Below are 22476 nucleotides of genomic sequence, written 5' to 3'. Positions count from 1 at the left end.
AATCATTATCAGTTCCTGAGGTTTGCCTTTCTAGACAGGCATTACAAATTTGTAGCTCTTCCATTCGGGTTGGCTACAGCCCCAAGAATTTTTACAAAGGTTCTGGGCTCACTTCTGGCGGTCCTAAGACCGCGAGGCATAGCGGTGGCTCCTTACCTGGACGATATCCTGATACAGGCGTCAAGCTTTCAAATTGCCAAATCGCATACAGAGATAGTTCTGGCATTCCTGAGGTCGCATGGGTGGAAAGTGAACGAAGAAAAGAGTTCTCTATCTCCTCTCACGAGGGTTTCCTTCCTCTAGGGACTCTAATAGATTCTTTAGAAATGAAAATTTACCTGACGGAGTCCAGGTTATCAAAACTTCTAAATGCTTTCCGTGTTCTTCACTCCATTCCGCGCCCCACGGTGGCTCAGTGCATGGAAGTAATCGGCTTAATGGTAGCGGCGATGGACATAGTGCCATTCGCGCGCCTGCATCTCAGACCGCTGCAATTATGCATGCTCAGCCAGTGGAATGGGGATTACACAGATTTGTCCCCTCTACTAAATCTGGATCAGGAAACCAGAGATTCTCTTCTCTGGTGGTTATCTCTGGCCCATCTGTCCAAGGGTATGACCTTTCGCAGACCAGATTGGACAATTGTAACAACAGATGCCAGCCTTCTAGGTTGGGGTGCAGTCTGGAACTCCCTGAAGGCTCAGGGTTCATGGACTCAGGAGGAGAAACTCCTCCCAATAAATATTCTGGAGTTAAGAGCAATATTCAATGCTCTTCTGGCTTGGCCTCAGCTAGCAACACTGAGGTTCATCAGATTTCAGTCGGACAACATCACGACTGTGGCTTACATCAACCATCAAGGGGGAACCAGGAGTTCACTAGCGATGTCAGAAGTCTCCAAGATAATTCACTGGGCAGAGACTCACTCTTGCCACCTGTCAGCGATCCATATCCCAGGTGTAGAGAACTGTGAGGCGGATTTTCTAAGTCGTCAGACTTTTCATCCGGGGGAGTGGGAACTTCATCCGCAGGTGTTTGCTCAATTGGTTCTCCGTTGGGGCAAACCAGAATTGGATCTCATGGCGTCTCGCCAGAACGCCAAGCTTCCTTGTTACGGATCCAGGTCCAGGGACCCAGAAGCGGCACTGATAGATGCTCTAGCAGCGCCTTGGTTCTTCAACCTGGCTTATGTGTTTCCACCGTTTCCTCTGCTCCCTCGTCTGATTGCCAAAATCAAACAAGAAAGAGCATTGGTGATATTGATAGCGCCTGCGTGGCCACGCAGGACCTGGTATGCAGACCTAGTGGACATGTCATCCTTTCCACCATGGACTCTGCCTCTGAGACAAGACCTTCTAATACAAGGTCCTTTCAATCATCCAAATCTACTTTCTCTGAGACTGACTGTATGGAGTTTGAACGCTTGATCCTATCAAAGCGTGGCTTCTCCGAGTCAGTAATTGATACCTTAATACAGGCACGAAAGCCTGTCACCAGGAACATTTACCACAAGATATGGCGTAAATATCTTCATTGGTGTGAATCCAAGAATTACTCATGGAGTAGGGTTAGGATTCCTAGGATATTGTCCTTCCTCCAAGAGGGTTTGGACAAAGGATTATCAGCTAGTTCTTTAAAGGGACATATTTCTGCTCTGTCTATTCTTTTACACAAGCGTCTGGCAGAAGTTCCAGACGTTCAGGAATTTTGTCAGGCTTTAGTTAGAATTAAGCCTGTGTTTAAACCTGTTGCTCCTCCATGGAGCTTAAACTTGGTTCTTAAAGTTCTTCAAGGGGTTCCGTTTGAACCCCTTCATTCCATTGATATCAAACTTCTTTCATGGAAAGTTCTTTTTCTGATGGCTATTTCCTCGGCTCGAAGAGTCTCGGAGTTATCTGCCTTACATTGTGATTCTCCTTATCTGATCTTTCATTCAGATAAAGTTGTTCTGCGTACAAAACCTGGGATTTTACCTAAGGTGGTTTCTAACAAGAATATCAATCAAGAGATTGTTGTTCCATCATTATGTCCTAATCCTTCTTCAAAGAAGGAACGTCTTTTGCATAATCTAGACGTAGTCCGTGCCTTGAAGTTTTACTTACAGGCTACTAAAGATTTTCGCCAAACATCTAACCTGTTTGTTGTTTACTCTGGACAGAGGAGAGGTCAGAAGGCCTCAGCAACCTCTCTTTCTTTTTGGCTTCGGAGTATAATCCGTTTAGCCTATGAGACTGCTGGACAGCAGCCTCCTGAAAGGATTACAGCTCATTCTACTAGAGCTGTGGCTTCCACCTGGGCCTTTAAAAATGAGGCCTCTGTTGAACAGATTTGCAAGGCTGCAACTTGGTCTTCCCTTCATACTTTTTCCAAATTTTCCAAATTTGATACTTTTGCTTCTTCGGAGGCTGTTTTTGGGAGAGAGGTTCTACAGGCAGTGGTTCCTTCCGTTTAAGTTCCTGCCTTGTCCCTCCCATCATCCGTGTACTTTAGCTTTGGTATTGGTATCCCACAAGTAATGTATGATCCGTGGACTGGATACACTTAACAAGAGAAAACATAATTTATGCTTACCTGATAAATTTATTTCTCTTGTAGTGTTTCCAGTCCACGGCCCGCCCTGTCCTTTTCAGGCAGGTCTAAATTTTAATTAAACTACAGTCACCACTGCACCCTATGGTTTCTCCTTTCTCAGCTTGTTTCGGTCGAATGACTGGATATGGCAGTGAGGGGAGGAGCTATATAGCAGCTCTGCTGTGGATGATCCTCTTGCAACTTCCTGTTGGGAAGGAGAATATCGCACAAGTAATGGATGATCCGTGGACTGGATACACTACAAGAGAAATAAATTTATCAGGTAAGCATAAATTATGTTTTGTAATGCTTTACAACTGCTGACTATTGGCAACTATATAAATGTGACCCTAAGGGTTTGGAAGCCTAGATGGAGGGCTAACCTACAACTGCAGTTGTCTGCTTAATTGCCCACTGTTCATGGAGTCTAGCTATGCGAGGTCTTTGGAGGCAGAATTGGGCCAGGAATTTGATCAAGGGGAATTAGAGGATGATTGCTCTCACAAGATGTGATATTGACTGTTACTCTTTATGAACTCTACTGGAACATACTAGTGAAATGTCACAGGGTCCCACTTAAACTATACATGTTGTGTACATATATATATAATTTAGTTCTTGCATGACTGGTGATCTGTTGGCACAGCCTTACATATTGTTGATATTGCTCAGCTATTAAACCCTGTGGGTTAGAGTGTTTAGGATGTACTGTGTATTCTGATTCTTTTTACTGTCATCTTCTCAGACAGAGACCTTTTTTTATCATGGACACAAATTTCAGAGATATGCTTTGTCTCACCCTCTCAATAGAAATTAAGAAGCACAATCTGTAACCTTGTTTTTTTTGTTTTTTATGTTTCTGTTTCTGTCTAATTCCTGCAAATTGCCTAAACCAGTTATTTGATTAGCAGCATTTGCAGATAACATAAACTGCTTTTTAGCCTCCTAGGTAGCATGATAGAAGCATGTGTTGTTTTTTTTTTTTTACACATATAAGCAAGAAGTGTTTAAAGTGAAGGTCAATTTTGACGAATTAGTGCCCGGTTTTTAATAAACCTATTAAAAACAAGGGCACTTTAATTCATCAAAATTGAAAAAAAAAAATTCTTCAAAAACTTACCTTTTAATCCTGAAAGCTGCTCCATTGATTTCCCCGGCCGTTGGAAGTCTCTGCTTACATCAGAAATGACGAATCCGGCTTGCTCCAATAACGGCGTCCCCCCCCTGGGGATCATGGCCTGAGGGGACGCAGTGATTGGATGAAGCCGGATTCGTCATTTTGGACCCGCAAAGAGGGCTTGCGACGGACGGAGGAAGCGCTGCAGCGGCTCTCAGGATTAAAAAGTACGTTTTTGAAGAAAACGCTTGAAATGTCAATTTTGATGAATTAAAGTGCCCTTGTTTTTAATAGGATTATTAAAAACCAGGCACTAATTCGTCAAAATTGACCTTCACTTTAACATACATTTGGTCTAAAAAAGTAAAATGGTATGTAAATAAGAACAATGTCAGCTTTATATATTAATGTAAAGCTGACCTAGTTCTTAGAAGAGTGGGAACGCGTTTGGGTGGCTAGATAATTCTTTTTGTATCCTTTTTACACCCCTCCTTTTTTTTATTTATTTATTCCCCCCCCCCTTTCCATTGATATTTTTTATGTTAGATATTTATAGATGTGGACAACAGATATACAATTTTGGCTTATTGCCATTTTTTTATTTAAAGGGACATTCCAGCCAAAATTGGAATCCACATGGATGCATTTCAGTTTTGTATAGAAGCATTTTTGAAATACATTTATTAGCATAAATGCTTTTAATAAAAGCATCAGCTGTTTCAAAACTGTATTTAAGTATGCACTTAGAAAGCCTAAGGTGCTTGTACCAACTGGTAATGACTCAGTTGGTTTTTTGCTGACATAATGCATGCCCCACTTCTGCTCTGAGTAGCTGCATTATTTAAAATGCTGATGCACTGAGAATATCTAGCTATGCTTCATATGCACATGCAAAGAAAAATGTTAGCACTAAAACAGTGATTACTTTTACTAGAAGCATTTTTGATAATACATGTATAATGTAAATATGTTTCTATCCAAAGATGTAATTCATCTATGTGCATTTAAATTTTGACCGGAATGTCCCTTTAAAGGTATATTAAATAGTAGTCCTACTCCTTTGGTAAAAAAAGAAATGTTAAATCAAAGTGAACATTAAAAAGAAACAGATTGTGTAAAAAACAAAAAAGCAAATAACTTACTTGTTTTTTTACAAAGTGAGCACTTGCAAATCCTCAGCTCTCCTATCACCCTAAGGGCAAGAGCTACACTGACATGTTGGCAACTTAGGTTGTATTCTGCCTGTTCTGAGCAAGGGCAAATCTGACGCCCTGTTTATCTAATCTATTAATTTAATAGTAAAAAAGCTAATGTTACTCTAGAAGTTTTATGACATCAAGCTAGATTAGTCTTTCTGTATAGACCCCAGCTCCTTGTAGGGCTGTGACAAGAAGTAATGGACACTGCACAAATTACATTTAAAAAAAAAAAATAAAAGGTAAAATATATTTTAAATGATGAATAATACATACTGCGATTATTTTTATTAAGTATAAGCCACTGCTTAGTGCTTTTTTTATTACAACAATGAAACACTCTTTCATATTCCTTTATGAATTGAATGGTATGTTTGTATTCAAATTTTGAAATGAAATACTGATGACCTTGCATATCACAGTTGATTAGCTATATCTGATCTTTAATGGTTTCTTTCTTCCGTGGGTGTGTATTGCCTGTGCTTTAATTTATTAGCAATGTATGTAATGTCTATTGTAACCGTTCATTGTAAAAATAAATTATATATATAAAAAAAAAAAAAAAATGTAACATCCTTATTAAATATTGGACGAGAATAATATGAACCATTTTACAATGTTAACAAAAACCAAAACAAAAAAATGCATGCTTAAAGGGACAGTCTATTCAATATTTAACTTTTATGGTTCAGGCAGGACATGCAATTTTACACAACTTTAATTTACTTTTATCATCACATTTGATTTGTTCTCTTGGTATTCTTTGCTGAAAGCTAAACCTAGGTAGGCTCAAACTGATTTTTAAACTGTTAAAAACCACCTCTTAACTCAGTGCATTTTGACAGTTTTTCACAGTTAGACAGTGCTTGTTTGTGTTTTATATAGATTACATTGAGCTCACGCCCAAGGATTTATTTAAGAGCCAGCAATGATTGGCTAAAATGCATGTCTGTCAAAAGAACTAGATATTCCCTTTATTACCCATTCCCCAGTTTTGCATGACCAACACTGTTATATTAATATACTTTTTACCTCTGATTACCTTGTATCTAAGCCTCTGTAGACTGCCCCCTTATTTCAGTTCTTTTGACAGACTTGCCTTTTAGCCAATTAGTGCTGACTCCTAGGTAACTCCACTGGAGTTAGCACAATGTTTTCTATATGACACACATGAACTAGTGCTGTCTAGCTGTAAAAAAACCTTTCAAAATGCACTGAGATACGATGCAGCCTTCAAGGGCTTAGAAATTAGCATATGAGCCTACCTAGGTTTATCTTTCAGCAAAGAACACCACGAGGACAAAGCAAATTTGATGGTAAAAGTAAATTGGAAAATTGTTTAAAATGGCATGCCCTATCTGAATCATGAACATTACATTTTGACTAGACTGTCCCTTTTAAATTTCCCTGTTTTTATAACTGCTTTATTATTTGAGCTTTTTAGAACTTTGAAGGAGTGCCCCTAGTTCATTTTGTAATTAAAAAATAACACTTTTTTATGCTAGATTGATACTAGTGATCATTGATAAATATATTTTACAATTTCTCTTTGTTTTTTTCTAACAGGAGAACAGTTGCTCTTAGCTGGAGAAGTATTTAGTATTAGACCTCTACAACTATATGCTATAACCCAGCTACTACGACAAGGCAAACCAACATGTGTTAATGGAGATGCTAAAACTGATCTTGGACACATACTTGATTTTACATGTAGACTCAAATATCTAAAGGTAAGATTATAATATATGCAGAATCCTTGTATTTCCTTATATAGCTTGTACAGTTATTTCAGATCTAAAAATTCCCATACAGCATCTAAATAGTTTACATTATTCTTGAATGTTTTCTTATGTAAAATAAAGTTAGGCCCTATATACCTGTTACTCTTAGCATATATACTAATAATATACTTTGCTTTATTATTTACACTTTTAAGTCATTTTTCACACAAGTCATATGTTGTATTTTGAGATACGGACCCATATTTCTCCAACATAGGTGTGTCCGGTCCACGGCGTCATCCTTACTTGTGGGATATTCTCTTCCCCAACAGGAAATGGCAAAGAGCCCAGCAAAGCTGGTCACATGATCCCTCCTAGGCTCCGCCTACCCCAGTCATTCTCTTTGCCGTTGTACAGGCAACATCTCCACGGAGATGGCTTAGAGTTTTTTAGTGTTTAACTGTAGTTTTTATTATTCAATCAAGAGTTTGTTATTTTGAAATAGTGCTGGTATGTACTATTTACTCAGAAACAGAAAAGAGATGAAGATTTCTGTTTGTATGAGGAAAATGATTTTAGCAACCGTCACTAAAATCCATGGCTGTTCCACACAGGACTGTTGAGAGCAATTAACTTCGGTTGGGGGAACAGTGAGCAGTCTCTTGCTGCTTGAGGTATGACACATTCTAACAAGACGATGTAATGCTGGAAGCTGTCATTTTCCCTCTGGGATCCGGTAAGCCATGTTTATTACGATTGTAAATAAGGGCTTCAAAAAGGGCTTATTAAGACTGTAGACTTTTTTTTTTGGGCTAAATCGATTGATTATTAACACATATTTAGCCTTGAGGAATCATTTTATCTGGGTATTTTGATATAATAATATCGGCAGGCACTGTTTTAGACACCTTATTCTTTAGGGGCTTTCCCAAAGCATAGGCAGAGCCTCATTTTCGCGCCGGTGTTGCGCACTTGTTTTTGAGAGGCATGGCATGCAGTCGCATGTGAGAGGAGCTCTGATACTTAGAAAAGACTTTCTGAAGGCGTCATTTGGTATCGTATTCCCCTTGGGGCTTGGTTGGGTCTCAGCAAAGCAGATACCAGGGACTGTAAAGGGGTTAAAGTTCAAAACGGCTCCGGTTCCGTTATTTTAAGGGTTAAAGCTTCCAAATTTGTTGTGCAATACTTTTAAGGCTTTAAGACACTGTGGTGAAAATTTGGTGAATTTTGAACAATTCCTTCATGTTTTTTCGCATTTGCAGTAATAAAGTGTGTTCAGTTTAAAATTTAAAGTGACAGTAACGGTTTTATTTTAAAACGTTTTTTGTACTTGTTATCAAGTTTATGCCTGTTTAACATGTCTGAACTACCAGATAGACTGTGTTCTGAATGTGGGGAAGCCAGAATTCCTATTCATTTAAATAAATGTGATTTATGTGACAATGACAATGATGCCCAAGATGATTCCTCAAGTGAGGGGAGTAAGCATGGTACTGCATCATTCCCTCCTTCGTCTACACGAGTCTTGCCCACTCAGGAGGCCCCTAGTACATCTAGCGCGCCAATACTCCTTACTATGCAACAATTAACGGCTGTAATGGATAATTCTGTCAAAAACATTTTAGCCAAAATGAACACTTATCAGCGTAAGCGCGACTGCTCTGTTTTAGATACTGAAGAGCATGACGACGCTGATATTAATATTTCTGAAGGGCCCCTAACTCAGTCTGATGGGGCCAGGGAGGTTTTGTCTGAGGGAGAAATTACTGATTCAGGGAACATTTCTCAACAAGCTGAACCTGATGTGATTGCATTTAAATTTAAGTTGGAACATCTCCGCATTCTGCTTAAGGAGGTATTATCCACTCTGGATGATTGTGACAAGTTGGTCATCCCAGAGAAACTATGTAAAATGGACAAGTTCCTAGAGGTGCCGGGGCTCCCAGAAGCTTTTCCTATACCCAAGCGGGTGGCGGACATTGTTAATAAAGAATGGGAAAGGCCCGGTATTCCTTTCGTCCCTCCCCCCATATTTAAAAAATTGTTTCCTATGGTCGACCCCAGAAAGGACTTATGGCAGACAGTCCCCAAGGTCGAGGGAGCGGTTTCCACTTTAAACAAACGCACCACTATACCCATAGAGGATAGTTGTGCTTTCAAAGATCCTATGGATAAAAAATTAGAAGGTTTGCTTAAAAAGATGTTTGTTCAGCAGGGTTACCTTCTACAACCAATTTCATGCATTGTCCCTGTCGCTACAGCCGCATGTTTCTGGTTCGATGAGCTGATAAAGGCGGTCGACAGTGATTCTCCTCCTTATGAGGAGATTATGGACAGAATCAATGCTCTCAAATTGGCTAATTCTTTCACCCTAGACGCCACTTTGCAATTGGCTAGGTTAGCGGCTAAGAATTCTGGGTTTGCTATTGTGGCGCGCAGAGCGCTTTGGTTGAAATCTTGGTCGGCTGATGCGTCTTCCAAGAACAAGCTACTTAACATTCCTTTCAAGGGGAAAACGCTGTTTGGCCCTGACTTGAAAGAGATTATCTCGGATATCACTGGGGGTAAGGGCCACGCCCTTCCTCAGGATCGGCCTTTCAAGGCAAAAAATAAACCTAATTTTCGTCCCTTTCGTAGAAACGGACCAGCCCAAAGTGCTACGTCCTCTAAGCAAGAGGGTAATACTTCTCAAGCCAAGCCAGCTTGGAGACCAATGCAAGGCTGGAACAAGGGAAAGCAGACCAAGAAACCTGCCACTGCTACCAAGACAGCATGAAATGTTGGCCCCCGATCCGGGACCGGATCTGGTGGGGGGCAGACTCTCTCTCTTCGCTCAGGCTTGGGCAAGAGATGTTCTGGATCCTTGGGCGCTAGAAATAGTCTCCCAAGGTTATCTTCTGGAATTCAAGGGACTTCCCCCAAGGGGGAGGTTCCACAGGTCTCAGTTGTCTTCAGACCACATAAAAAGACAGGCATTCTTACATTGTGTAGAAGACCTGTTAAAAATGGGAGTGATTCATCCCGTTCCATTAAGAGAACAAGGGATGGGGTTCTACTCCAATCTGTTTATAGTTCCCAAAAAAGAGGGAACGTTCAGACCAATCTTAGATCTCAAGATCTTAAACAAGTTTCTCAAGGTTCCATCGTTCAAGATGGAAACCATTCGAACTATTCTTCCTTCCATCCAGGAAGGTCAATTCATGACCACGGTGGATTTAAAGGATGCGTATCTACATATTCCTATCCACAAGGAACATCATCGGTTCCTGAGGTTCGCATTCCTGGACAAACATTACCAGTTCGTGGCGCTTCCTTTCGGATTAGCCACTGCTCCAAGGATTTTCACAAAGGTACTAGGGTCCCTTCTAGCTGTGCTAAGACCAAGGGGCATTGCTGTAGTACCTTACTTGGACGACATTCTGATTCAAGCGTCGTCCCTTCCTCAAGCAAAGGCTCACACGGACATTGTCCTGGCCTTTCTCAGATCTCACGGATGGAAAGTGAACGTGGAAAAGAGTTCTCTATCTCCGTCAACAAGGGTTCCCTTCTTGGGAACAATAATAGACTCCTTAGAAATGAGGATTTTTCTGACAGAGGCCAGAAAAACAAAACTTCTAGACTCTTGTCGGATACTTCATTCCGTTCCTCTTCCTTCCATAGCTCAGTGCATGGAAGTGATCGGGTTGATGGTAGCGGCAATGGACATAGTTCCTTTTGCACGCATTCATCTAAGACCATTACAACTGTGCATGCTCAGTCAGTGGAATGGGGACTATACAGACTTGTCTCCGAAGATACAAGTAAATCAGAGGACCAGAGACTCACTCCGTTGGTGGCTGTCCCTGGACAACCTGTCACGAGGGATGACATTCCGCAGACCAGAGTGGGTCATTGTCACGACCGACGCCAGTCTGATGGGCTGGGGCGCGGTCTGGGGATCCCTGAAAGCTCAGGGTCTTTGGTCTCGGGAAGAATCTCTTCTACCGATAAATATTCTGGAACTGAGAGCGATATTCAATGCTCTCAAGGCTTGGCCTCAGCTAGCGAGGGCCAAGTTCATACGGTTTCAATCAGACAACATGACAACTGTTGCGTACATCAACCATCAGGGGGGAACAAGGAGTTCCCTGGCGATGGAAGAAGTGACCAAAATCATTCTATGGGCGGAGTCTCACTCCTGCCACCTGTCTGCTATCCACATCCCAGGAGTGGAGAATTGGGAAGCGGATTTTCTGAGTCGTCAGACATTGCATCCGGGGGAGTGGGAACTCCATCCGGAAATCTTTGCCCAAGTCACTCAGCTGTGGGGCATTCCAGACATGGATCTGATGGCCTCTCGTCAGAACTTCAAAGTTCCTTGCTACGGGTCCAGATCCAGGGATCCCAAGGCGGCTCTAGTGGATGCACTAGTAGCACCTTGGACCTTCAAACTAGCTTATGTGTTCCCGCCGTTTCCTCTCATCCCCAGGCTGGTAGCCAGGATCAATCAGGAGAGGGCGTCGGTGATCTTGATAGCTCCTGCGTGGCCACGCAGGACTTGGTACGCAGATCTGGTGAATATGTCATCGGCTCCTCCTTGGAAGCTACCTTTGAGACGAGACCTTCTTGTTCAGGGTCCGTTCGAACATCCGAATCTGGTTTCACTCCAGCTGACTGCTTGGAGATTGAACGCTTGATCTTATCGAAGCGAGGATTCTCAGATTCTGTTATCGATACTCTTGTTCAGGCCAGAAAGCCTGTAACTAGAAAGATTTACCACAAAATTTGGAAAAAATATATCTGTTGGTGTGAATCTAAAGGATTCCCTTGGGACAAGGTTAAGATTCCTAGGATTCTATCCTTCCTTCAAGAAGGATTGGAAAAAGGATTATCTGCAAGTTCCCTGAAGGGACAGATTTCTGCCTTGTCTGTGTTACTTCACAAAAAGCTGGCCGCTGTGCCAGATGTTCAAGCCTTTGTTCAGGCTCTGGTTAGAATTAAGCCTGTTTACAAACCTTTGACTCCTCCTTGGAGTCTCAATTTAGTTCTTTCAGTTCTTCAGGGGGTTCCGTTTGAACCCTTGCATTCCGTTGATATTAAGTTATTATCTTGGAAAGTTTTGTTTTTAGTTGCAATTTCTTCTGCTAGAAGAGTTTCAGAATTATCTGCTCTGCAGTGTTCTCCTCCTTATCTGGTGTTCCATGCAGATAAGGTGGTTTTACGTACTAAACCTGGTTTTCTTCCAAAAGTTGTTTCTAACAAAAACATTAACCAGGAGATTATCGTACCTTCTCTGTGTCCGAAACCAGTTTCAAAGAAGGAACGTTTGTTGCACAATTTGGATGTTGTTCGCGCTCTAAAATTCTATTTAGATGCTACAAAGGATTTTAGACAAACATCTTCCTTGTTTGTCGTTTATTCCGGTAAAAGGAGAGGTCAAAAAGCAACTTCTACCTCTCTCTCTTTTTGGATTAAAAGCATCATCAGATTGGCTTACGAGACTGCCGGACGGCAGCCTCCCGAAAGAATCACAGCTCATTCCACTAGGGCTGTGGCTTCCACATGGGCCTTCAAGAACGAGGCTTCTGTTGATCAGATATGTAGGGCAGCGACTTGGTCTTCACTGCACACTTTTACCAAATTTTACAAGTTTGATACTTTTGCTTCTTCTGAGGCTATTTTTGGGAGAAAGGTTTTGCAAGCCGTGGTGCCTTCCATTTAGGTGACCTGATTTGCTCCCTCCCTTCATCCGTGTCCTAAAGCTTTGGTATTGGTTCCCACAAGTAAGGATGACGCCGTGGACCGGACACACCTATGTTGGAGAAAACAGAATTTATGTTTACCTGATAAATTACTTTCTCCAACGGTGTGTCCGGTCCACGGCCCGCCCTGGTTTTTTTAATCAGGTCTGATAATTTATTTTCTTTAACTACAGTCACCACGGTACCATATGGTTTCTCCTATGCAAATATTCCTCCTTAACGTCGGTCGAATGACTGGGGTAGGCGGAGCCTAGGAGGGATCATGTGACCAGCTTTGCTGGGCTCTTTGCCATTTCCTGTTGGGGAAGAGAATATCCCACAAGTAAGGATGACGCCGTGGACCGGACACACCGTTGGAGAAAGTAATTTATCAGGTAAACATAAATTCTGTTTTTAAAATACCTGATCACACAATACTATGTATTTTTAAATAAAATTAGAATTAGAAAAATATGTTTTGGTCTTGTTACCTGGTTGAACATTTAGACATAAATAATCCTAAAGCAATCAAATTGAACTTAGTGTACACAGTGAGATTACTCTCACTTCACTCAATTTGTTTCTTTGCATTTTTATGAGTTGTCTACTTTTCTTTACTATTGAGAGTAGCGTTATAACTTGTATAGGATCAGGAATTCTTAAGTGACCCAACATTTCAATGTTACTATGTGTAGCTAAAATATTTATTTCTCCTGTTAAGTGTGGTCAGTCCACGGGTCATCATTACTTCTGGGATATTATCTCCTCCCCTACAGGAAGTGCAAGAGGATTCACCCAGCAGAGCTGCTATATAGCTCCTCCCCTCTACGTCACCTCCAGTCATTCTCTTGCACCCAACGAATAGATAGGATGTGTGAGAGGACCGTGGTGATTTTAATTAGTTTATTACCTTCAATCAAAAGTTTGTTATTTTATAATAGCACCGGAGTGTGTTATTCATTCTCTGGTAGAATTTGAAGAAGAATCTACCTGAGTTTTTTCTATGATTTTAGCCGGAGTAGTTAAGATCATATTGCTGTTTCTCGGCCATCTGAGGAGAGGTAAACTTCAGATCAGGGGACAGCGGGCAGATTAATCTGCAAAGAGGTATGTAGCAGTTTATTATTTTCTGACATGGAATTGATGAGAAAATCCTGCCATACCGTTATAATGTAAACTCAGCCTTAAATGCAGTAGATGTAGCTGGTATCAGGCTGTCATGTATGTATATTTTACACTTCAGTATTCTGGGGAATGGTACTTCACTGGATTTATACTGTATGCATAGACTTAACCTAATTTGCAGGGACTTGCAATAGGTTTTAAATAACAATTAATTTATTGAGGTTAAACGTTTTTTTGCTGGCATGTAAAATCGTTTATTTCTCTGAGGTACTGGGTGAAAAAATGTTTTGGGCACTATTTTTTCCACTTGGCAATAGTTTTGTTTAAATTAAAGCAGTTTACTGATCTCTCTCACTGTTATGTGTGAGGGGGAGGGGCCATTTTTGGTGCTTTTACTACGCATCAAAAAACTCAGTCAGAAGTTCATTTTCTTCCTGCATGATCCGGTTCATCTCTACAGAACTCAGGGATCTCCAAAGCTTGTTTTGAGGGAGGTAATCATTCACAGCAGAGCTGTGAAGATTGTAGTTGACTGTGATAAAAAAACGTTTATAGGCACAGTTCGTTTTCATTTTTTTTTTTTTTTTAAATTTTATTTATAGCCAACAAATGGTACAGTGGTGGGAAGACAAAACAAAAGTACACCACACAGGGTGTAATGCATGGACATAAAACTGGTAAGGTTACAGGATACATTAGGTCAACGCAGATTTGTCAGATATAACAGTATACAAGGCTCATAATGTATTATGATCTACACATGACTGATATGAATTAAAGAACACTCTAGCGTGGATATTCACCAGTACCACAATGTTGGAGGTTTTATCTTTTTTAAACTTAACATAATCAAACCTAACCTAACCTAAAAATATAACATAAACCAAAATAAAACAATACTAAACTAGAACAAACTTTGTTTCAATGATACACCACCCAGGGTGAGATAAGAAAGTACAGTATTGAAAAAGCAGAAAAATAGAATGTAATAGTATATATTATCAATTATTCTGAAGATCGAAGTTCATAGCTATAGTGAGAGCTGCAAAAATCTGTCACAGATCAAAGAACAGTTTGGCATACATGCAAATGTACCTCCATGTTGGAGTTTTTCCATTTTATAAACTCGAAACCTATTTTTATCTTAAAACCTATCGTAACTAAACAAAAACAACAACTAGGTAACCTAAAATAAAACACACTAGTCCCTTCCCTTCTCGCACTAATACTGAGGACTTTTAGGAGACTTAAACATATGGATTTGTACAGAGTGATGTAATGAGATTTTTAACTTGCTTTTGTCATTGTTAGGAACCAAATGGCTGCTACAGAGGTTATGCATATGACAAGTAAACAATTACATAAAAGGAGTCAACAAGGAGTTAAAAAGTTGCAAGGGGTCTAAATTTGCTGTGTCTCTGAGGGTAACAGTGACATTGCATATAATCAGTTAATGTATTCCTTGCAGGGATTTATAAGTTAGTTCTGACAGATAACTATTAGTTCTATCGTTTACAACGTAAAATAACAAGTATAGTGCTGTAGCGAGTATTTAGCACATGGTGGCAGTTATAAGGCGTAACTTGAGTATAGGAGAGTGAGAAGAGAGTTATAAACCGTTAGATGCAAAGAGAACAATGAATGATACATAAAATGCTAAAGCGCATCTGATTACATACTGATTACCGAGGAAACATATTCTTTAGTTGATTAAGTGGAGCCTCTTATTGGTCCTCATTTTTCTAAGTAACGTGAAACAAAACATAAAGCAAACAAGCAGCTAAACAGAACATAGTAAATATCCAGACCCCCTCTGAATAGAGTAATAATTTTACATAAAAGTAGAAATGGAAACATGACACCGTGAATTTAGGAGGTTGCTACATGTACAGTGACAGGCTAGTCCGTTAGTTATTCCCATAAGCATGATAAGCAAGGTATGGTAGGGCATGTATGAAAATGGTCAGGCCCTTCCAGTTCATTGTATCAGTTAGTACATTCTCTGCTAGCTTGTGTAGGTTAGATTTTTGATGCAAAACTTTAATTTGTGTCAGTAGCAAAGTAAAGGTTAAGCCTGACATGGATATCGCAGAAGAGATCATAAGCTGTATATATAAGAGATGTATAAATGAGATGTGAGCATGTTATCATATAGCAGGTGTTTAGCACTTGGAGATAGTCAAAGGGTGTGAGCATCACGTAGTATGTTGGTATGTTGTACATTATGACAGGCAGAGGTTCTTATAGTACTATGACTTAAGTAGCTGTGATGCAAGCAAGACAATAATTAGGTTATGAGCAAACAGAGGATGGCAGGACAGTCATATGAATTGTCCAACATTGCAAAAAGAAACCAAACCCAAACAGTGTTAAAGATTCTTAGTTGGATGTAAAACCCATCCCAATCCTATATCTAACCAAATGCTTTGAACAAATACATGACTAAACATTAGCACACTTTATGCTCATTTAGGAAGGACTGCATGCAATTTGTTATACTGCACAAGTACTATGTGTGATGATCATTAGGAACCTGCAGACAGATATATTTTTACGGTGCCGTTTCAGAGGGGTGGCTTTCAGTGTGCATTTATTTATTGTAACATGAGATTTAGCCCTGATATCCCCGCCACAGCACGGTGACAATGTGAACACACTATTAAACGGCATCTTTTACGTGGCTTAAAGTCCCATAAGTAGTGATTTCAGGGTAAAGTTTTTCCCAGCAAAAGGATCAAAAGCTTGCAGCCTTTAGAGTTCGCCTATGCAACATGGGTAGTCCTGCACAATCACCATACTTTAGCCGATCCCATTTCTTGGAAGAGTAAACCAGGAGCCAAGCCCGCCAACTGGATACTGGCCATTCCGGTCCCCGCGTGTGGGGTTGAGCTGGTAATGCAAGTGAGAGATTTCCCCCGCCATCGTTATTAGATTAGCGGTACTGTAGGCTAGGCTCTCCCGAATGCTGGATTCCAAATCTGTGTCCGGACTCACGGTAAATGTGGGGGGGGACCCCAAGGGTAGCAGCGGGTCTGTCTCTGGATCCATAAGTGAACCTATGTCATGATCTGGCAGGTGCGGGTAGAATGGAGTCGCTCCAGCCACTGATATCACTGCGGCTTTTCTCATCTGTGGGTGAGCTGTATCTGTGGAGCAATTGGTTTCCCCTGTGTTGCGTGTGACATTGTTTGTAGTATATTGTAGAACAGAGCCCTTTTGGCTATCGGTGAAACTTTTTAGTCGGAGAGGCCGCTCCATTGACTGCACTGCTGCACAGAGGTCCGTGCAGGCAGAAAGGAGTCGATCTAATCTAGGCGCAAGTAGGGTCTTTAGTTCAGATAGGATAGAGATGTGGGCACTGGATCCTACAGTGCCGGCTATATCCATCATACAAAGTGAGAGATGAGCGTCAGAAGATGTCAGAAGTAAAGTGGTAGCGTGGCGGCGAAAAATGCCCCACAACGCCAAACGGCTTTTTCAACTTTAACTTGCTTCTCGGCGGCCAAGGGATGGTTTTCCTTGATCTAGGAGAGTTCCCGGGCACAGGTGTTGCCAAGGGAGGAAAGGATGGCACAATATATAACCACTTCTTGCCATGAGCTTTGCAGAGCCTCAGCAGTCCGTGGCCATCTTAGATTGCCGCCCACCGGAAGTCCGTTCGTTTTCATTTTATTGTAAATTACTTGAAAAGCATTTCCAAGTTGCTAGTTTATTGCTAGTGTGTTAAACATGTCTGATTCAGAGGAAGATACATGTGCTATATGTGCTAATGCCAAAGTGGAGCCCAATAGAAATTTATGTACTAATTGTATTGATGTTACTTTAAATAAAAGTCAATCTGTACAAACTGAACATATTTCACCTAACAACGAGGGGAGAGTTATGCCGATTAACTCGCCTCACGTGTCAGTACCTGCATCTCCCGCTCGGGAGGTGCGTGATATTGTAGCGCCGAGTACATCTGGGCGGCCATTTCAAATCACATTACAGGATATGGCTACTGTTATGACTGAAGTTTTGGCTAAATTACCAGAACTTAGAGGCAAGCGTGATCACTCTGGGGTGAGAACAGAGTGCGCTGATAATATTAGGGCCATGTCAGACACTGCGTCACAGGTGGCAGAACATGAGGACGGAGAACTTCATTCTGTGGGTGACGGTTCTGATCCAAACAGACTGGATTCAGATATTTCAAATTTTAAATTTAAGCTGGAAAACCTCAGTGTATTACTAGGGGAGGTGTTAGCGGCTCTGAATGATTGTAACACAGTTGCAATACCAGAGAAAATGTGTAGGTTGGATAAATATTTTGCGGTACCGGCGAGTACTGATGTTTTTCCTATACCTAAGAGACTTACTGAAATTGTTACTAAGGAGTGGGATAGGCCCGGTGTGCCGTTCTCACCTCCTCCGATATTTAGAAAAATGTTTCCAATAGACGCCACCACACGGGACTTATGGCAAACGGTCCCTAAGGTGGAGGGAGCAGTTTCTACTTTAGCTAAGCGTACCACTATCCCGGTGGAGGATAGCTGTGCTTTTTCAGATCCAATGGATAAAAAATTAGAGGGTTACCTTAAGAAAATGTTTGTTCAACAAGGTTTTATATTGCAACCTCTTGCATGTATTGCGCCTGTCACGGCTGCAGCAGCATTTTGGTTTGAGTCTCTGGAAGAGACACTTGAAGCATCTACACTAGATGAGATTACACACAAACTTAAAGCCCTTAAGTTAGCTAACTCATTTATTTCAGATGCCGTAGTACATTTAACTAAACTTACGGCTAAGAATTCCGGTTTTGCCATTCAGGCACGCAGAGCACTGTGGCTAAAATCCTGGTCAGCTGATGTTACTTCTAAATCTAAATTGCTTAATATACCTTTCAAAGGGCAGACCTTATTCGGGCCCGGGTTGAAAGAGATTATCGCTGACATTACAGGAGGTAAAGGCCATGCCCTGCCTCAGGACAAAGCCAAACCTAGGGCTAGACAGTCTAATTTTCGTTCCTTTCGTAATTTCAAAGCAGGAACAGCATCAACTTCCTCTGCACCAAAACAGGAAGGAGCTGTTGCTCGCTACAGACAAGGCTGGAAACGTAGCCAGTCCTGGAACAAGGGCAAGCAGGCCAGGAAACCTGCTGCTGCCCCTAAGACAGCATGAATCGAGGGCCCCCGATCCGGGACCGGATCTAGTAGGGGGCAGACTTTCTCTCTTTGCCCAGGCTTGGGCAAGAGATGTTCAGGATCCCTGGGCGTTAGAGATCATATCTCAGGGATACCTTCTGGACTTCAAATCCTCTCCCCCAAGAGGGAGATTTCATCTGTCAAGGTTGTCAACAAACCAAATAAAGAAAGAAGCGTTCCTACGCTGTGTACAAGATCTTTTATTAATGGGAGTGATCCATCCAGTTCCGCGGTCGGAACAAGGACAAGGGTTTTACTCAAACCTGTTTGTAGTTCCCAAAAAAGAGGGAACTTTCAGGCCAATCTTGGATTTAAAGATCCTAAACAAATTCCTAAGAGTTCCATCGTTCAAGATGGAAACTATTCGAACAATTTTGCCCATGATCCAAGAGGGTCAGTACATGACCACAGTGGATTTAAAGGATGCTTACCTTCACATACCGATTCACAGAAATCATTACCGGTATCTAAGGTTTGCCTTTCTAGACAGGCATTGCCAGTTTGTAGCTCTTCCATTCGGATTGGCTACGGCTCCAAGAATCTTCACAAAGGTTCTGGGTACTCTTCTGGCGGTACTAAGACCGCGAGGAATTTCGGTAGCTCCGTACCTAGAAGACATTCTGATACAAGCTTCAAGCTTTCAAACTGCCAAGTCTCATACAGAGTTAGTACTGGCATTTCTAAGGTCGCATGGATGGAAGGTGAACGAAAAGAAGAGTTCTCTCTTTCCACTCACAAGAGTTCCCTTCTTGGGGACTCTGATAGATTCTGTAGAAATGAAGATTTACCTGACAGAAGACAGGTTAACAAAGCTTCAAAATGCATGCCGTGTCCTTCATTCCATTCAACACCCGTCAGTAGCTCAATGCATGGAGGTGATCGGCAATGGACATAGTACCTTTTGCACGCCTACATCTCAGACCGCTGCAATTGTGCATGCTAAGTCAGTGGAATGGGGATTACTCAGATTTGTCCCCCACTCTGAATCTGAATCAAGAGACCAGAAATTCTCTTCTATGGTGGCTTTATCGGCCACACCTGTCCAGGGGGATACCATTCAGCAGGCCAGACTGGACAATTGTAACAACAGACGCCAGCCTACTAGGTTGGGGCGCTGTCTGGAATTCTCTGAAGGCTCAGGGACTATGGAATCAGTAGGAGAGTCTCCTTCCAATAAACATTCTGGAATTGAGAGCAGTTCTCAATGCCCTTCTGGCTTGGCCCCAGTTAACAACTCGGGGGTTCATCAGGTTTCAGTCGGACAACATCACGACTGTAGCTTACATCAACCATCAGGGAGGGACAAGAAGCTCCCTAGCAATGATGGAAGTATCAAAGATAATTCGCTGGGCAGAGTCTCACTCTTGCCACCTGTCTGCAATCCACATCCCGGGAGTGGAGAACTGGGAGGCGGATTTCTTAAGTCGTCAGACTTTTCATCCGGGGGAGTGGGAACTTCATCCGGAGGTCTTTGCCCAGATACTTCGACGTTGGGGCAAACCAGAGATAGATCTCATGGCGTCTCGTCAGAACGCCAAGCTTCCTCGCTACGGGTCCAGATCCAGGGATCCGGGAGCGGTTCTGATAGATGCTTTGACAGCACCTTGGACCTTCGGGATGGCTTATGTGTTTCCACCCTTCCCGATGCTTCCTCGATTGATTGCCAGAATCAAACAGGAGAGAGCATCAGTGATTCTAATAGCTCCTGCATGGCCACGCAGGACTTGGTATGCAGATCTAGTGGACATGTCATCCTGTCCGCCTTGGTCTCTACCTCTGAAACAGGACCTTCTGATCCAGGGTCCATTCAAACATCAAAATCTAACTTCTCTGAAGCTGACTGCTTGGAAATTGAACGCTTGATTTTATCAAAACGTGGTTTTTCTGAGCCAGTTATTGATACCTTAATACAGGCTAGGAAGCCTGTTACCAGAAGGATTTACCATAAAATATGGCGTAAATACTTATATTGGTGCGAATCCAAGAGTTACTCATGGAGTAAGGTTAGGATTCCAAGGATATTGTCTTTTCTACAAGAAGGTTTAGAAAAGGGGTTATCCGCTAGTTCTTTAAAGGGACAGATTTCAGCTCTGTCCATTCTTTTACACAAACGTCTGTCAGAAGTTCCGGACGTTCAAGCTTTTTGTCAGGCTTTAGCTAGGATCAAGCCTGTGTTTAAAACTGTTGCTCCGCCATGGAGTTTGAACTTAGTTCTTAATGTTTTACAGGGTGTTCCGTTTGAACCCCTTCATTCCATTGATATCAAGTTGTTATCTTGGAAAGTTCTGTTTTTAATGGCTATTTCCTCGGCTCGAAGAGTTTCTGAGTTATCTGCCTTACATTGTGATTCTCCTTATCTGATTTTTCATTCAGACAAGGTAGTTTTGCGTACTAAACCTGGGTTCCTACCTAAGGTGGTCACTAACAGGAATATCAATCAAGAGATTGTTGTTCCATCTTTGTGTCCTAATCCTTCCTCGAAGAAGGAACGTCTGCTACACAATCTAGATGTAGTCCGTGCCCTGATATTTTATCTACAGGCAACTAAGGATTTTCGTCAAACGTCTTCCCTGTTTGTCGTTTATTCTGGTCAGAGGAGAGGTCAAAAAGCTTCGGCTACCTCTCTCTCTTTTTGGCTTCGTAGCATAATACGATTAGCCTATGAGACTGCTGGACAGCAGCCTCCTGAAAGAATTACAGCTCATTCTACTAGAGCTGTGGCTTCCACTTGGGCCTTTAAGAATGAGGCTTCTGTTGAACAGATTTGCAAGGCTGCAACTTGGTCTTCTCTTCATACTTTTTCCAAATTTTACAAATTTGACACTTTTGCTTCTTCGAAGGCTGTTTTTGGGAGAAAGGTTCTTCAGGCAGTGGTTCCCTCCGTATAAAGAGCCTGCCTGTCCCTCCCGTCATCCGTGTACTTTTGCTTTGGTATTGGTATCCCAGAAGTAATGATGACCCGTGGACTGACCACACTTAACAGGAGAAAACAAAATTTATGCTTACCTGATAAATTCATTTCTCCTGTAGTGTGGTCAGTCCACGGCCCGCCCTGTTTTTTATGGCAGGCTAAAAAATTTTTTTGGATTATACTCCAGTCACCACTACACCCTTGGGCTTCTCCTTTCTCGTTGGTCCTTTGGTCGAATGACTGGAGGTGACGTAGAGGGGAGGAGCTATATAGCAGCTCTGCTGGGTGAATCCTCTTGCACTTCCTGTAGGGGAGGAGATAATATCCCAGAAGTAATGATGACCCGTGGACTGACCACACTACAGGAGAAATTAATTTATCAGGTAAGCATAAATTTTGTTTTTTAAAATGGTAACATATATATATATATATATATATATATATATATATATATATATATACTCTGCACTCACTCCACTTCACAACCGCCCAGGGTGCATCCAATGCCACAGCGTGCTTTTTACAAATATCCAAAAACGAGAGCACTCTCCAGGACTTAACACATTAAAGCAATCACAGCTTTATTTCTCCAACATTGGTGTGTCCGGTCCACGGCGTCATCCATAACTTGTGGGAATATTCTCTTCCCCAACAGGAAATGGCAAAGAGCACAGTAAAAGCTGTCCATATAGTCCCTCCTAGGCTCCGCCCACCCCAGTCATTCTCTTTGCCGCTGAACAAGCAGCATCTCCACGGAGATGGTGAAGAGTATGTGGTGGTTAGTTGTAGTTTTTTATTCTACTATCAAGAGTTTGTTATTTTAAAATAGTGCTGGTATGTACTATTTACTCTGAAACAGAAAAAGATGAAGAGTTCTGTTTGTGAGAGGAATATGATTTTAGCAGCAGTAACTAAAATCGTTTGCTGTTTCC

At 41.7% G+C, this 22476-nt stretch overlaps 1 protein-coding gene across 1 annotated transcript in view; it reads left to right on the top strand.

Annotated features, from left to right (window-relative positions):
- NISCH (nischarin) overlaps positions 1–22476 on the top strand; it is a 670823-nt gene that overhangs the window by 70089 nt on the left and 578258 nt on the right. Inside the window, 1 exon segment of the mRNA XM_053721022.1 lies at positions 6451–6614. Within this exon segment, the coding sequence (XP_053576997.1) occupies positions 6451–6614 (164 nt within the window).

The sequence above is a fragment of the Bombina bombina genome, chromosome 7 (genome assembly GCF_027579735.1).
Source record: "Bombina bombina isolate aBomBom1 chromosome 7, aBomBom1.pri, whole genome shotgun sequence".
Lineage (NCBI taxonomy): Eukaryota > Metazoa > Chordata > Amphibia > Anura > Bombinatoridae > Bombina > Bombina bombina.
This window is presented reverse-complemented; position numbering and strand designations above follow the sequence as displayed.